The sequence below is a fragment of the Ammospiza nelsoni genome, chromosome 26 (assembly GCF_027579445.1).
Source record: "Ammospiza nelsoni isolate bAmmNel1 chromosome 26, bAmmNel1.pri, whole genome shotgun sequence".
Taxonomy (NCBI): domain Eukaryota; kingdom Metazoa; phylum Chordata; class Aves; order Passeriformes; family Passerellidae; genus Ammospiza; species Ammospiza nelsoni.
In genome coordinates, this window is record NC_080658.1 from 2,494,977 (window position 1) to 2,511,132 (window position 16,156).

Below are 16,156 nucleotides of genomic sequence, written 5' to 3' on the forward strand. Positions count from 1 at the left end.
TCATGGCCGCCCGACCTCATCATCATGGCGGCGCTGCCCCGCCGTGCCCCGCCCACATCCGGCTGTGCCGCGCAGGCGCAGAGGGGCCAGGACCGCCATTTCGTTCGGCGGGGCTGGGGCCGGGGCCGGGAGCGGCGGGAGGAGCCGCGGGTGAGCGGGGGAGGGCCGGGGGGGATCGGCGGGGCCGGGCCGGGGCTCGCGGGGCTTGGGGGGCCGGGACTGCGGCCGCGGGACGCCGGTGTGGGCTGTGGTGGGTTGGGGTGGGCGCGTGGGGCCTGTGCGGAGCCCGGGACCGGCGGGGCTGGGGGCGCGCTGAGGCCTGCGCGGGTCTGGGGGGTGCCCGGGCCCGGCTGAGGGCTCCGCGGGGCCGGCTGTGGAGTGACAGGAGCCGGGGGGCTGGAGTTCTCGCATGGACCCCCTGCACCCTCCCACCCTGCCCCCAGGGAGCTCTCCCACCTCCCCGACTCATGGGTCACGTCAGGGACCCTTCCCCAGAACTGCCCTGGACCCCCAGATTGGGGTGTGCCCAGAACCTGCGGGTCTGGGGGCTTGTGAGGCCACCACCAAGGAGACCCCCACTCTGAGCTCAAGGTCTCCTCTGAGAGCCATCCCCAGGACCCCCATGGATCTCCACTGAGACCCCCGTGCTGTCCTTGACTCCTCCACCCTGACCCATGAGTTTGGTGTGGGGTCCCTCCCCATGACCCTCCTTGTGCCCCCACCCTGGCTGTGCCTGGGACCCCCTGTGACCCCTGAGATCCCCACACTGACCTCCTGGACTTCTCTACCCCTCCTTGGACTCCTGTCTTTGGGTTGGCTGGAACCAGGGGTCTGAGACCTCCACCCTGACCCCTCTGGGACTGCCCTGAGATCCCTGCACTGACCCCTGGACCCTTTCACCCTGACCCCTGGGTCACTTCAGGGATCCTTCCCCAGGACCCCCAACCTGAGGCTCTCCAGAGCTGTCAGAAGCCTGGGACCCCCAGTGCCACCCCTCTGAGACCCCCATATTGATGCCCTTGACCCTTCCACCCCTCCCAGGACCCCCAGCATGGAGACTCTGACCGCAGAGTGTCCCTGGGACATGACCGCTGAGACCCCCACCATGACCCCATTGACCCCTGACTCCTGGGTCACCTCAGGGTCCCCTCCCCATGACCCCGTTGGAGCTGTCCAGAACAGGACCAGGGTCCAGGGACTCCCAATGTGACCCCTGTGTCTACCTGGGACCCTTCCCATGACCCTTGGGACCCCTTCATCCTTCCCAGGACCCCCCTGGACCCCCTCTATGACTCCTGGGACCCTCACTCTGATTCCCAAGACCCCCTCTATGACCCCTGGGACCCCTCTGGACTCTCACCCTGTGGGTGCCCAGAACCAGAAAGGGCTGGGGGTGCACTGGGGGACACCCAGTGACAGGGGGGACCTGATAGGGGGGACGCTATTTGGGCTACAGAAAGACAGACGGACTTTTTGGAGCCTGTGGTGGCTTAGGGATGACCATGGACACAGAATTCAGTGGAATCCTGGGATGAAAAATCCCATTTTCCACTGGAAGGGGCTGTTGCAAGCCCCATCCAAGCTGGGATGTTCCAAGACACATCCAGGGCTCCCTGCTCCCGGTGCAACGGATGGGAGGGAGGGTCCCGGTGCACCGGGAGGGATCGCGCTGTGTCGGGATCACCCGGAATTCCCAGCTCCGGCTCGAAGGAACCGGGAAGTCCCCGCGTCTCCTGCCGCTTCCTCCCGCTGGAATCATTGAGCGCTTCCTGCCCAGCCCCTCGGTTCCTGCCCAGCCCCTCGTGTGCCACCTCTCCCTCCCTTCCCGGCTTCCTTTTGCCTCTTGGGCTAAGGGGGAGCGGCAGGGGAAGGCTGGCAGGACGGGCTTTTCCTGCTTTTCCTTTTTGCTGCAGCGGGATTTCGGGACGGGGTGCCTTGCTCCTGATGAAAGGTTTCCTCTGCTGAGTGACCTGAGATGGGGGCAAGGCACAGACTGAGCCGGGGGTTCTGTGGTCGGGGATGGGAAACTGAGGCTGTGGGAAGTGGGAATGGGGAAACTGAGGCTGTGGGAAGTGGGAATGGGGAAACTGAGGCTGTGGGAAGTGGGAATGGGGAAACTGAGGCCAAGGGAGCTGTGGAGAGGAAAACAGGAGGATGTGGAAGCTGTGGATGGATAGGGAAACTGAAGTTGTGGAAGCCGTGGGTGCATGGGGAAACTGAGGCTGTGGAGCTCATCCCTGAGGAATTAGAAACTCCGCAGATCGGGGTTTTTTGTTAAAAACGCCTCGTCAGAGCCCGCGGGTCGTTAATAATTCACGGGGAGCGTCTGGATCCCGCGGGGCCGGAGCGTGTCTGTCTGTCTGCACGCAGGGATGCGCCGGCTCCGCGGGATGCTCCAAATGGAGCTGGCAGCTCGGCTCGGGAAGCATGCTGATAGGATTTTAAAAGCTTGAATGACCTTAAATCCTGCGATGGCTGTCGCTCAGGATAAATTATTTATGGAGCATCCTCAGCTCCTCGGGAGCGGGCAGGAATGTCGGGCTGCGGAGGGAGGACGGCCAGGGTTGGAATTTGGGAGGGGGTAACGAGGAACTGCGGCTTTGGATGGGAAGAGAGGGAAGATAAAGGCGCGGGGGCGGGTGCTGGAGAGGTCCAGCCTTGGAAGTCGTTCCCAAACCGGTGCGGCCGCATTTCTGCACCGACATCAGAGGGTGGAAATTCCTCTTGATCTGCAGTTCAAAGCCTCCCTGAGGATGAGGCGCTGCAGCTCGGGCTTGCAAATGTGAAATACAAATCCGCCCGGAGCCCAAATCCCCCTGAAAAGCGAGGAAATAGGCGGCTGAAGGTCACTGCTGCTGCCTGTCCTGCTCCAGCAGCAATCCCCCCCGGGATGGGGCCTTTCAGCTCCCTCCACAGCAAACAGGGACTTGAAAAATGCCTGGAAAACGTGGCATGTCTCCCAGGCTGGGCAGAATCTGCCCAATCCTGCTGCTTTTAGGGGACGAGGGGCAGCTGAATGTCAAGTTCTTGGGGTTTAGGAATGTTTTGATTGCAGGGTTGGCAGGGAAGTGCTGATCCAAATCACTGCCGAGGCGTCTGTGGCCATGGTGGGCTCCAGCGTGTGCAACAGCAGCTTTCCACAGGGTGACCTCGATCTGCTGATGTCTCCCTCCTCCCGAGGGACAGCTTTTCACACCTTGTTTTCCTCCTGCTTTGCTCAGAGCTTTCCTGAGGTTTGGTTTGGATTGGAAAAGCAAAGGCACTGTGTAAACCTGCCCCTCCTGCCTCAGCCCAGCTTTTATCCGCTGATGTTTCTGGATTCAGCTCTTCCCAGCCACTTTCCCTGCGAGCACAGGGAGCTGCCACACAGCTTACGGAGCCCTCAGAGGCTCTGATGTGTCTTGGTGGAAGGGTTCTGATAGGGAAGAACAAAGAAAGAGTGCAGAGAAGTCAGAGCGTTGTTCACAGGGATAACTTCTACCAGGCATGAAGGGGTGCTGCGAGGAAAACTCCCCCCTTTTTTCCTTTCCTGGAGGATTTAGCTGCTGTCTCCCTAATCTGTATCAGCTGGGTCTGTCTTCTTGCACATGAAAGATCCAGGCTGTATTTCAAAGGCACCGTTCCCAGCCGGAGCTCTCAGCTTTTCCCAGCCGTGTGTGCCGAGTTGAGTTCGGGGCCTCTCGGTTTTGGTTTTTCAATGTGACCTTTGCTGTTAATCCCCAGCCCGAACGGGGCCGTGCACCGAAATGGAATGACCTGTTTCTTGGGAATTCAGCTCCAGTTTATCCTCAAGCTGCTTTAGCTTAAACTCTTCTCTCCTTTCCTCTCGCTCTTCTAGGTCAGAGCCTGGATCCGAGCGCAGGTTTTGCTTTAAGGGCACCTTAGAGGGGAGATAGTGACTCGTGATGTGTTTGTAGAAATATCCCCCTTGTCCTGCAGGTTTCTGTGGGTTGTCCCTGTGGATTGTCCCCTGTGGGCTGTCTGGAGCCTGTCACAGGCTGTCAGCAGGTCACACTGAGAGACCCCAGCAGTGCTGGCCTGGCACGGGTGGCACTGGCTGGTTTGTGCCAGCTGACAAATCCCTGTTTGTCTGTCTGTGAGATGAGTTGCTGTCACAGGGGCCACCGAGGGAAGTGTCACCCTGCTGGCACAGCAGCAGAGCGGGGACACAACGCGTGACGTTCCCGTGGGTCGGAAGGTGCTGGCCCTGGCATCGCTCCTGTGCTGGCTCAGGGCTGTGACACACGAGCCCCAGTCAGGAGTCTCCTTACCTGGTGTGTTCCTCAGCTGGATCCCTGCTAATTCCCTCCAGCAGCTGATCCAGCACGGCAGGGCTCTGCCCGGAGTCACTCGTGCCACCCTGGCCCTGTGATCCCACCGCGGGTGGGAAGGAGCACAGGGAAAATGCTCCTGTTCCAACACGTCCCAGACAAGCACGTTCAGAGCCGTCTGTGATCCTGCTCCAGTGGGAAAGGCTGAGGCTGGATGGGTTTGCTGGGTGTTGTTCCTGACTGGAGTGTCCAGAGGGGTTGATGGATGTTGGATCTTGGGTGGGAGGCCTCGAGCTCGGGCTGGGGAGAAGGAGCAGCACGTTGTGAGGAGCTGGATGCTCAGGGACTTGGAAAATGCCATAAGATAGAGGGAAGAATGTCTTCCTGATGAAGCTGTAGCTGAGGACTTCTCACAGGGCAGAAGAGCTGATTTTAATTAAAAAGCAGTTTGGGTATTTATTTATTTCCCTGAACCCCAGAGGCAGTGGTTTGCCCGAGGGCAGGGGAGCTGCTGCTATTGCTCCCTGCTTCCCATTCTCACACCCTGGGAATGTCTGCCAGAGGATGGACCTGTGTCCTGTGGGATTAGGAAGTTTATCTAGCAGGAGATGAGTGGGAGAAGGGATCTGGTTGTTAATACCTGGTGCAAACCTGAGTCATAAAGGAACTTTCCCTGCGGTGGTGGCTGTTCCCACTGTGCCCTCTGTCACCTGCCCTGGAGGTCAGGGCTCGGAAATGGGAAGTTTCAGGTGTGAATCTGCCCTGTCCTTCCCTCCTGTTGGTGGTGTGCTTCCCGTTAGTGACTGTGGAATAGGTTTTCCTGTGGGAAGGACATCTGTGGCCCAGAGAGGGACATTTGTCCCCTGCCTCAGGGTCTGCCCTGAGCTGCTGGGACTCTCTATGTGGTGAGCAAGGCCTGCAGTCACCACATTCCTATTCCCTGAGCCGGTGCTGTGGAAGGCCCTACCTGAGCACTGCTGTCAGTGGCACGAGGGCCTGTGACTTCCCAGTGATTCAGGCTCCCCTTCCTGTCCCCAGTCCCTCTGTGTTCTGTCTGCAGTGCCGACCGGAGCTGCCGGGCCCGCGGAGCCCCGCGAGCTGTTCCAGGTGAGCCGTGGTGCCAGACAGGTTTGTTCTGGGCTTCTGAGGAGCTGGAGCATTGCCAGATCTGTGCTGGAAAAGCTGGTTTCTGCTTGGACAGCTTTGAGGGGGCTTTGGAGTTGTGGGGTGCAGAGAGCCTTCAGTGCTGGGGGGGGTTATTGATGTAGGAGACAAGAGGTCGGGAAATTCAGGGATGGGAGGGAGCCACAGGACAGTCCTGTGCTGCTTCCTGCTGCTCTGGAGCTGGAGCCATCTGGCAAATTTGCCCTGGCAGTGGCTGGAGAGGCCATGGGGCCACATGCCAGTGCTGGGGGGCTGCTGTCACCCTCCCAAGTGAGCAGAGCCCCTGGCTGCAGCTGGAGGAGCTGATGGATGGTGCAGGATCAGCTTGGCCAGGTTTTGTCTGCTGAGCAAGGTGGTTATGTGAGACATGTCCTGGGTTTTGACTGCAGGGAGCCCTGGGGATTTGGGGTGGGGATGTGCTGGGGATTTGGGGTGGGGATGTGCTGGGGATTTGGGGTGGGGATGTGCTGGCTCCCACCTCTGGCACCTGCTGCTCCAAGGTGTTGGGACAGCCTGGGAGAGCAGCTCCAGCTGCTGCTCTGCACAATTCCCCGGGGCTGTGTTTCACCTCCAGCTTTCCCTGATTGTTTCCTCCCTTCCTGCAGGCATGAGTGCCCAGGCCTGCCCCCAGCACTGAGACCCGGAGCCGCCAGGATGCCGATCCCTCCTCCCCCGCCACCACCCCCCGGCCCCCCGCCGCCCCCCACCCTCAGCCAGGTAGGGGTCGCCTGTGCCCATAGAGGCCACTTCCCTCTGGAGAGGGCTGCCTGTGGCAGGGCTGGGGTGCTCTGGGAGGTGGGGATGCCGAGCTGGGCTGTTCCTGTGCTGGGGGGGAATCCTGGGGAGGTGCTGAGCCTCTGCTCCTCCCCAGGCGAACACGGAGCCGCCGAAGCTGAGCCGAGAGGAGCAACGGGGCCGCGGGGCCCTCCTGCAGGACATCTGTAAAGGGACCAAGCTCAGGAAAGTGACCCAAATCAATGACAGGAGTGCACCCATCTTGGAAAGTGAGTCCCCAGGAGGCTCCCAGCCCCACGCTGGGCACAGCCGTACCCTGCAGGGCGCTTGCCCATCTGGTTCCCAGCAGCTCCTCATTGGAGGAGCGGATAATTCCAGGCTTAACCTCTTTGCCTCCCTCCTTTCAGAGCCCAAGGGCAGCGGCGGCAGCAGCTACGGCTCCGGCTCAGCTGCCATCCAGCCCAAGGGCGGCCTCTTCCAAGGTGGCGTTCCCAAGCTCAGACCTGTGGGAGTCAAGGACAGCTCAGGTAATGGCCACCGGCCCGTGGTCTGCGTGGGGGTTCCTGGGGAGGGCCCTGAGCAGGAAGGGGTTGAGGATCTCACTGTGTATCCCTGGGGATTTTAGCTGTTAAGAGGCAGGACCCCAAATCACATCCCAGCTGTGCCCTCCCTGAGCCTCAGCCCCACACACAGACTTCTTGGAGGGTGCAGGAGTTTCGTGTATTGCTGAGCTCTGTGTGTTCTCTGTGATGACCACAGAGTAGAGTGGTGAGAGAGGAGCCGTGTGTGGCTGTGCTCGGTGCCAGCTCCCTGCGTGTGCCAACAAACCGTTCCTTGCCCTCCTTGGCCGTGGCTCTGTGCATGGACAGGGCACTGCTCCCGTGCCATCCCCAACCCCTCACCGTGCTCTCCTTCCCCGCAGACAGCTCCACTAAACAAACACTACAAGTCCCTGGCTCCCGAGCAGCTGCTCCCAGGCCCCCCGTGCCGGCCAACAACAGCCGCCCTCAGGACGATGCTGACAGCAGCCGGGGCTCCCCGCCGGAACTGCCGCGCACGCAGAGACCCTCCCTGCCTGACCTGTCGCGGCCCGGCGCCGCCGGTGGCACCGGCATGAAGCACAGCTCCTCGGCCCCGCCGCCCCCGCCGCCTGGACGCCGCGCCGCCGCCCCCCCGGCCCCCCCTGCAGCGCACGCCAAGGCCTCGCCCTACAACCGGGAGAAGCCGCTGCCGCCCGCCCCGGGACAGCGCCCGCCCGGCAGCAGGGACGGGCCCCCCGCCCCGCCGCCCATCAAACCCCCCCCTTCCCCCGTCAGCCTCCGCTCGGGCGCTCAGGGCCAGTCCCTCGCCCCCCCGCCGCCCCCGTACCGGCAGCCCCCCGGTGTCCCCAACGGCCCCTCCAGCCCCGGCAGCGAGTCGGCCCCGGAGCTGCCGCAGAGACACAACTCCTTGCACAGGAAGGCACCGGGCCCCTTGCGGGGTCTGGCGCCGCCGCCGCCCGCTGCTGCCTCCCCGAACCTGCAGAGCAGCCGCCCCCCGCCGCCGGCCAGGGACCCCCCGAGCCGTGGAGCAGGTAAGGGCTGCTCGACCCACGGTGCCTGGGGGCAGCTGGGGTGATCAGGGTGGCAAGAGTTGGCTTCTGGGCACAGGGAGTGTTCTGCATGTGGTGATGGGCTGAGCTGGGGCACTGAGCAGTGCCATGTTTAACACATGTCCTTGGTCATGTCCCGTGATAATCCAGCTCCTTCCAAGCCTGGTGCTAGCGCTGGGTTGTGGCTGGGCAACTCCTGCCCATACTCTTCTGGGGTGGGAGATGAGAATGCGGGACAGCATAGGTCCCCTGAGCTTCCTAAATGTCACTGGGAAGGTGCACAAAGCTATGGCAGAGCAGGGAGAAGCCCTTGGGAGTGTGTCCCCGTGGCTGGGACTGCTGTTGGCCGTGCCCCGGTGCCCCCCCGTGCACTCCTGGGCTCCCCGTCCAGACCGCAGCTCCTGCCTGGGCCCCTGCCAAGCCACTCCGTCCTTCTGGCCCTGCCAGAATCCCTCCTCAGAGCTACAGCTGGGGATCTGCGCTGTCAGCCCGAGTGTAATTAGGCTAATGAGGAGCACGAACTGCCATGGAGCCTTTGCGGGAGGCTGGGCAGGAGTGAGAGGTGGGTCAGAGGGGCTGTGGGTGCTGTCACTGCCTCGGTGACACTGCGGATGTGGCTTCCAGTGCTGGCAGGCAGCATCTTGGCTCCATGTGGAGCTGCTGCCCTTGGACTCTCTGGATTGTAGCTGCTCCTGAGATCTCCTCTGGTGCAGAGGGAACTGTGCTCACTGTGGGGCTGGACGGTGAGCCGTGGGACAGCTGGGCTGGCTGGTCCCTGCACCGCAGCTGGTGGAGGGATGAGGAATGCAGATGTCAGGAGCGAGCAGGAAATCTCCGGGCACGCGTAGGAGCATCCCCGGGCCGCGGTCTGGCGCGGCAGCTGGCCTGGAACGCTCCGGGGGATGTCCCTGGCTTTGCCCCGGGAATGCCGCGCTCGGCGCTGACCCCGCTGTCCCCGCAGCTCCGCCGCCCCCGCCGCCGATGCTGCGGAACGGGGGGCGCGACGCCCCCCCGCCCCCACCCCCCTACAGACTGCACGGCCCCGCCGAGCCCCCCAGCCGGGGGAAGCCCCCGCCGCCACCCACCCGCACCCCGGCCGGGCCCCCCGCCGCCGCCGCCGCCCGTGCGCAACGGGCACCGCGACTCCATCTCCGCCGTCAGAGCATTCCTGGGTGAGTGAGTGGCGCCCCGCACGGATCCCCCTCAGGGCCGAGCCCGGTGGCTTTGGCCAGGCTCCCCCAGAGCCCCCCTCCCTCACCTGCTCCTTTTTGCCGTTTCTTCACAGATGACTTTGAATCCAAATACTCCTTTCATCCCGTTGAAGACTTCCCAGCCCCAGAGGAATATAAATACTTCCAGAGAATCTACCCCAGCAAAACAAACAGAGGTGAGGAAGAGGTGTCCCAAATTCCCTCTTCCCTCGTGCCCTCATGGCTGGCACTGTCCTGTTTGTCCCTGCACGGGATGGGTGGTGCAGTGACCATGCCCTGGGCCCTGCTGGTGTTCTGGGGGTGCTGAGCCCCATTCCCAGGGGATCCTGATCCCCATTCTCAGGGGTCCTGAGCCGCATTCCCAGGGGGCCCAAGCTGTGAAGGGTGGGTGGTGGGTGGTGCAATGGCCGTGCCCTCGGCCCTGCTGGGGTTCTGGGGGTCCTGAGCCCCATTTCCAGGGGTCCTGAGCCCCATTCCTAGGGGTCCTTAAAGGCAGCTCTCTGTGCTGTGGGGCAGGGCAGAAGTTTCTGCTGTATGGATGCTCTATCCCACTTGCTCCTGGTATGCCTGCAGACCTCATTCCTGCCTTTGCTGAGCACCTTTGCCACCAGAGAGGATCTCAAAGGACCCCACAGCCAGGGCAGGGCTGGGCAGGGGCTGGGGGAGATGCAGACCCTCAGGATAAACCCCAAGCACTGGCACTCGGACCCAGCAGAGCTCAAAGTGCCCTTGGTGCTGCACGTCAGCGCTGCGGATCCCGGCGGAGACTCCGGGGAGAATGGGATGCTCGTTTATTTTTAGAGCCATGAATGTTTAATGCGGGTTTGAAAAGCCCCGAGCTCGGTGCGGCTGCAGCGGCTGCTGCCAGGCGCAAATCCCAGGCTCCAGATCTCCGCGGGGAGGTCGGGGGAGGGGGGCGGCAGCTGGCGCGGGGGTGTGGAGGAGGAGGAGGGAGGGAGGAAGAGCAGCCGTGCTGGATCCGGCTCTGCACAGCTCCAACAGGCTTCCTTGTGTTGCAGCCACGCGTGGGGCTCCCCCTCTGCCCCCCATCCCCAGGTGAAAGCGGGCTGTGCGGGTGGATTGTTCCAGAGCAGAGACGTGGAGCTCCTTCCCCTTCCTCAGCCGGACCCCCCCCAGCTCCCAGCACCCCGGATCCTGCATGACACACTCCCAGCCTCTCTGGTTCTCCCAGGACACCAGATCCCCCCAGCGCAGCGTGCTCCGCCAGCCTCACCTCATCTATGCACCCCCCAGGAGTCGGTGACCTCGTGGCAAGCCTGGATGGGGCCATCCCTCATTGCTCCTCGTGGATCTGCCTGGGAGCCAGGCACAGGACTTGAGGCCAAGCTGTGTGCTGGCTGTGGGGACCAGGGGGCTCATGGAGGGGTGGCTGGGGTCAGGCAGGGGATGGACACGCTGTGACACCCCCCCAAAGTGAGGGGGAGCGGGACAGGCCGGCAGAGCCTCGTGATCCTGGTGGAACCTTGTCATCCCGGCACAGCCCATTGCTTTTTTGCACAGGAGCCAGTGGAGGCAGGGGGGAACATGAGTGGGACCATGCAGGGACACCCCAAGAGCTGGTGGGGACCCCCTTTCTCTGACTCCACAGGGGGGCACACCCCCATGTGCCCCCCTCAAAACCACTGCTCCCCTGGCTCTCACTGCTGACTCCCCCCAAACTTGAGCATTTTAACGAGGAAACACTAATGACATGGGGAGGGGGCCGTTGGTGCTGGGTCTGGCACACCGGGGGGCACGTGGGGGGACCCTGGGGGCCGGGGATGTTTTGCCTTACACTCCCTGTCCCACGGGGGGGTCACACTAACGTAGTTACTGATCTCTTTGTACCATAGCAGGAAGGGCACGGGGTGCAGGGGGCCACCCCTGCAATCGGGTTTGGGCTCATTCAGGGGATTATTTTTTTTTTTCTATGATGATGGACCTTCCCCTGTTGAGGCTGGAGCGAGGTGGGTGAGGGGTGAGTGGGGGGTTTCTCTGGAGAATGAGGCCCCCCCCAGTGCTGCCCTTTGGGTTAAATAAAGGTTCAATACGGTTCTGCCCCTCCTGGAGTGAGGGGCCCTTTTAAAAGGGAACAGGAATTTGGAGGAGCTGGAAATTACATTTAAATAAAAGTAATAAAGTAATGATGTCAAGGACGCTGCCTAAGGGGGAGGTTCCCAGGAACCCCTTTTCTTTTTTGGAGGTGATGCCCCAAGGTCTGCGAGCAGGGCACTTTGGCAGACAGGGTGGAGGGTACTGGGAGCACAGCAGGAAGGCAGGATCGGGGTTACTGGTGGCACTGGGACCACTGGGAAGGAGGATTGTGGGTACTGGGAGCAGGGGGAGGGGGATTGGCGCGCGTGGGCACTGGGAGCAATGGGAGAAGCGCCGTGGGGAATACTGGGAGGAAGGGTGGGGAGTACTGGGAGTGTGGAGAGACAAGACTGGGCGGCAGCAGAAAAGCAATGTAGGAGGAACTGGTGGCACTGGGAGCACGGGGAAGGCTGGGTCGGGGGGTGCGGGCCGTGGCAGCACTGGGGGAGCTGGGAGCGCGGGGTACCCGCAAGCGGACTACAGCTCCCAGCATGCTCCGCGCGCCGCGCTCGGCTCTTTCCTCCCTGCCTCGGCTGCACTCGCTGATTGGCTGCTCTGTTGCGGCCCTTCCTCCGGCCGCGGCGATTGGCGGCGGCGGCAGCGGCGCAGCCAATGGGGAGAAGGGGGCGGGGCCAGCTCGGCCTGGTGGCGGGAAGTGCGGAGCCGGGGCTGATTTGGCGCGAGAAGGTCGGGGCGGCAGCGGCGCGGAGCCGGGGGGGACCCAAGGGGGTTTGGGGGGACATGGGGGTCATAAATGGGGGGCAGCGCGGTGGGGGCCGGGACTCAGGGGGCAGGGGGTGGCCGGGACCCGCGGGGCTGGCGGTTTATTCTCACCTGACCGCTGTTTTCTCCTCCAGCCGTAGCCCCGCCATGGCCAGCAGCAGCCCGCAGAGCCAGCCCACCATCAGCTTCCCCCGAACGCGGAGCGCCCGACGCCTCGCTGCCCCCTCGGCCAAGAGCGACCCCGATGCCCCTGCTCTGCGCCCCTCGCCGCGTCCCAAAGCCTCGGGCTCCTCCGGCCAGGCCAGCCCGGACACGCGCTCAGGCCGAGCCACAGCGCAGTCCCTGAGCCCCAAAACGCAGCCCCTGAGCCCCCGCAAACGCCTGGGTGAGTCCCTCCACCGGCACCCCCAGGAATGGCGGGGCGTGCATCCCCCTTCTCATCCTGGGGGGGCTGGGACAGACAGACGGACCCAGCCCCGTGGGGAGTGCATCCCCCTTCTCATCCCGGGCGGGCTGGGACAGACAGACGGACCCAGCCTCATCCAGCTCTGGTCCAGCTGCGTTTGCGGCTTCACCCTCATTTCAGGAGGAAGAGCTGCTCCCCCGGGGTTTTGGGGGGGCTGAAGGATAAACTCCCCCAGGGAGAGCGGCCCTGTGTCACCACCAGCCTGTTGTCCCCGCAGGTGATGACAACCTCTGCAATGTCCCCCATGCCTTATCTTGCTCCCCGGCCAAACGCAGCAAGGAGAACCAGGGGCGCCGCCTGCTCTTTGGGGACCCCTCGGCCTCCCCCGAGCAGCCCAAGGGCTTGGGGCCATCCCCACGGAGAGGGGGGCCAGAGACACCCCGGAGCTCGGGGCAGCACCCACGGACACAGCTCTTCAGGCAGGAAGGTGGGAATGGGGTGATGGGTGTGGGCCGGGCTGGGTATGGGGTGATGGGTGGGGTGGGGATGCAGGAAAGTGGATATGGGATTGTGGGTGTGGGGTTATGGATGGGATGGGGGTGCAGGAAGGTGGGTATGGGGTTATGGATGGGATGGGGATGTAGGGCTGGCTGTGGGGTTATGGATGGGATGAGGATGCAGGGATGGGATAGGGGTTGGGAATATGGACTGGGATGGTGATAGGGGTCAAGTTGAAGGTGTGGAGCAAAGGATGGGGTTGGGGTTATGAGGATAGGGATGCGTCTATGGAGCTAGGGATAGACATGAAGGCAGGGATGAGGATGGGGATGCTGACCAGCTGGGATGGGCTCCCTGCAGTGCCACCTCCCTCCCTGATCCCCCTGCTCCCCGTGCAGGTAGCTGCTACCAGCAGGCCAAGCAGGTGCTGCACGCGGCCGTGCCCGAGCGGCTGCAGGGCAGGGAGAAGGAGACGGGGCAGCTGCGGCAGTTCCTGCTGGAACACGTCCTGGGGCGCCGGCCCGGCAGCCTCTACGTGTCTGGAGCCCCTGGCACTGGCAAAACTGCCTGTCTGAGCCGTGTCCTGCTCGACTGCAAGGTGTGTGCCATGCCAGGCTGTGGGGCAGCTCTGGGGCAGTGGGATGGGGCTGGTGTAACATTCTAACATTCCCATTCCTGGCAGGACAAGCTGGCTGGCAGCAGGACTGTGGTGCTGAACTGCATGGCACTGGGCAGCCCCCAGAGCGTCTTCCCTGCCCTGGCACAGCAGCTGGGGCTGCCCGTGGCCACGGGACGGGAGCGGATCAGGAGCCTGGAGAAGCATCTGACGGCCCAGGGGCCCATGGTGTGAGTTCCCTGTCTCTGCTGGGTGGGGTGGGATTCTCCTGGATGCAGCAGCTCTGCCCTCCCTGCTTGGGGTGCTGTGAGGGGAACAGGACAGAGCAGGGGTTGATCTGGGCTCTCCCACAGCCTCCTGGTGCTGGATGAGCTGGACCAGCTGGAGAGCAAAGGCCAGGACGTGCTCTACACCCTCTTTGAGTGGCCCCAGCTGCCCAGCTCCAGGCTCGTCCTCGTGGGTGAGTGTGCAGGATATGTGGGAGGGTGCACTGCTCTCCTGGGCACCCTTCCTCTTTAGAGGCCGTTGATGGAGACTTCCCTCCTGCTCCCTCCTTGGAGAACAGCCTTCATCCTCCTCTTCCTCTCGCCCTGCAGGGTTGGCCAATGCCCTGGACCTGACAGACAGGAGCCTGGCCAGGCTGGGAGCCCACCTGTCTGCCAAACCCCGGCTGCTGCACTTCCCCCCCTACACCAAGGAGCAGCTCACCCTCATCCTGCAGGAGAGGCTGGGACAGGTGGGGACACAGGGAGGACAGAGTGGGGGGGCCATGAGGTGCTCTGCCCACAGGGGTGGCAGCACTGATGGCCCTGGTGCCCCGCAGGTGGCAGGTGACCCCGTCCTGGACTCTGCTGCGCTCCAGTTCTGTGCCCGCAAGGTCTCTGCAGTCTCCGGTGATGCTCGCAAGGCCCTGGATGTCTGTAGGTCAGTGTGTGCCCCAAAACCCAGCCAGACTGGTCCCTGGGAGTCTCCATGGTGCCCATGCATGGGGTGCCCATGCCTGGCACTCAGGGCTGTCTCTCCCCAGGCGCGCTGTGGAGGTTGTGGAGCTGGAGGTGCGAGGCCAGACCCTGCTCAAGCCACTGCCCAGGGGTGAGTCAGAGCCAAAACCCTGCTGGAGCTCCTCAGTGAGAATTGGGCTCCCTTTGTGAACCTCTCTCCCTGTTCTCACCTGCCTGGGATCCTTTGTGTGTCCCACAGGTGACTCCCCGGTGTCCCCTGTCCCCAAGCGCGTGGGGCTCCTGCACATCTCCCGCGTGCTCTCGGAGGTGTTTGGGGACCGCCTGGCAGGGGCGTCCCGGGGGGCCCAGGACACTTTTCCCCTGCAGCAGAAGGTGCTGCTCTGCTCCCTGCTCCTGCTTGCCCGGCGCTCCCACGCCCGGGAGGTGACCCTGGGGAAGGTGAGTGGCATTGGGACCCTCTCAGGGCAGTGGGGGGGTGTCCCTGGGGTGTCCCTCGGGGGTTTTGCTGTGGTGTAACCCCCCCCCCCCCCCTCCCTGCCCTCCCCAGCTCCACGACACCTACAGCCAGGTGTGCCGGCGGCAGCAGCTCCCGGCCGTGGACCAGGCCGAGTGTTTGTCCCTTGTCACCCTCCTGGAGTCCCGCGGGGTCCTCGAGCTCAAGAGGGCCAAGGAGTCTCGGCTGGCCAAGGTACCGTGGGGTGCTGGGGCAGGGACAGCGCTGGGATGTGATCCAGTGGTGGGGCAGGGCAGAATCTTGGTGCTGAGCACCCCTGTTCTGGTGACAGCACTGGGATACAATGCAGTATCCCAGTGGGGCAGGGCAGGATCTCAATGCTGAGCGCCCTTTTTCTCCCTCCCAGGTTTCCCTGATGCTGGAGGAGGCAGCTCTGGAGCACAGGCTGCAGGACACGGCGCTGGTGGGCAGCATCCTCACCCAGGGGCTGCACTGACCCCCCCAGCAACCCCCTCCCCGTGGTCCCAAGGGGGATTTTGCTGCTGTGGCAAGAGCCAACAAGTGGCTCCCAAGGTTTTGGACATTTGTCAAGTTCTGCCCTGGGGGCTGTCAGTCTGGGGTCTTTTTATTAATATTTTAATGTAATAATAATATTATTAATGTTTTATTGTAATTGCTGCATGATGGGAGCTTAGGTGGGAGGCTGGGACAGCCCCCAGCCCCTCTGTGTCCCCCTCAGCCTTTTTGTAGGGTGAGTGGGGTGCTCCTGGTCGCCTTTGCCACCCTGGAGGTCTGATGTTGCTCCTGCCATGAATCCTGGACTATATTTGCTCCCAACTCTTTCAGAGCCTTCTGGGGTTCTCTGGAACCTTCTTGCCCGCTCTGGCTGCAGGGAGGATCCTCCCAGTGCCATCCATGCCCTGGGTCCCAGTGCTGGCAGTGGCACAGGAGGGGCAGGGACCCCTTTGGTGGGGGGGAGAGGACAGGGGGGATTTCTTTTATCTTCTACCATGAAATAAAAGTCATTTTCGTTCAGCTTTGTCTCCTGTGCCCCGTGTTTCACCCCTGTCCCCCCAATCCCTGCCTGCCCCCCAGCTGTGGGACCCAGCCCTGTCCTCCCCATCCCCTCTCCTGGGCTGCGGCCCCAGCCTCAGCTGCTGGCCCCAGCTCCTCCGTTCCTGTTAAATAATGGACGCTTTGACCTAATTTTGCAGCTTCCTCATCATGGGAGGGGTGTTGGGAGCTCCAAATGGGGGTGGGGGGAGCGGGAAGAGATGAGGCTCTGCTTGTGCCCCATGTCCCTCCATCTCAGCCCACCTCTGCCACCCCACCCTGTCCCCCAGCACCCCTGGGTGCCCCTCAGCAGCTCTTGCCCAGGGATGGGACGCTGCTGGTGGGGGTGGATGTGGTACTGGAGCCCCCAGCGTGCCT

General features: G+C 63.1%; 2 protein-coding genes across 3 annotated transcripts; both read left to right on the plus strand.

Moving 5' to 3' along the window:
* The first annotated feature begins 96 nt into the window (after positions 1–96).
* On the plus strand, positions 97–11,138 carry WIPF2 (WAS/WASL interacting protein family member 2). The gene is given in 10 exon segments (XM_059489417.1): positions 97–150; positions 5,310–5,378; positions 6,041–6,152; positions 6,307–6,439; positions 6,578–6,697; positions 7,093–7,743; positions 8,723–8,861; positions 8,863–8,933; positions 9,047–9,148; positions 9,992–11,138. Coding segments are annotated over 8 exon segments (1,320 nt in total). The 5' UTR covers positions 97–150; positions 5,310–5,378; positions 6,041–6,089; the 3' UTR covers positions 10,033–11,138.
* CDC6 (cell division cycle 6) lies at positions 10,809–15,679 on the plus strand. 2 transcript variants are annotated; one of them, XM_059489415.1, is made up of 12 exons: positions 10,809–10,939; positions 11,924–12,174; positions 12,473–12,682; positions 13,092–13,291; positions 13,376–13,539; positions 13,663–13,769; positions 13,906–14,045; positions 14,133–14,233; positions 14,337–14,401; positions 14,510–14,709; positions 14,819–14,959; positions 15,132–15,679. In XM_059489415.1, the coding sequence occupies exons 2-12, from the start codon at positions 11,937–11,939 to the stop codon at positions 15,219–15,221; spliced, it is 1,656 nt and encodes a 551-aa protein (XP_059345398.1). In that variant the 5' UTR covers positions 10,809–10,939; positions 11,924–11,936; the 3' UTR covers positions 15,222–15,679. The 2 variants fall into 2 exon arrangements, with proteins under 2 accessions (XP_059345398.1, XP_059345399.1); XM_059489416.1 differs by lacking the exon at positions 10,809–10,939 and adding an exon at positions 11,715–11,753.
* Positions 15,680–16,156: the final 477 nt, after the last annotated feature.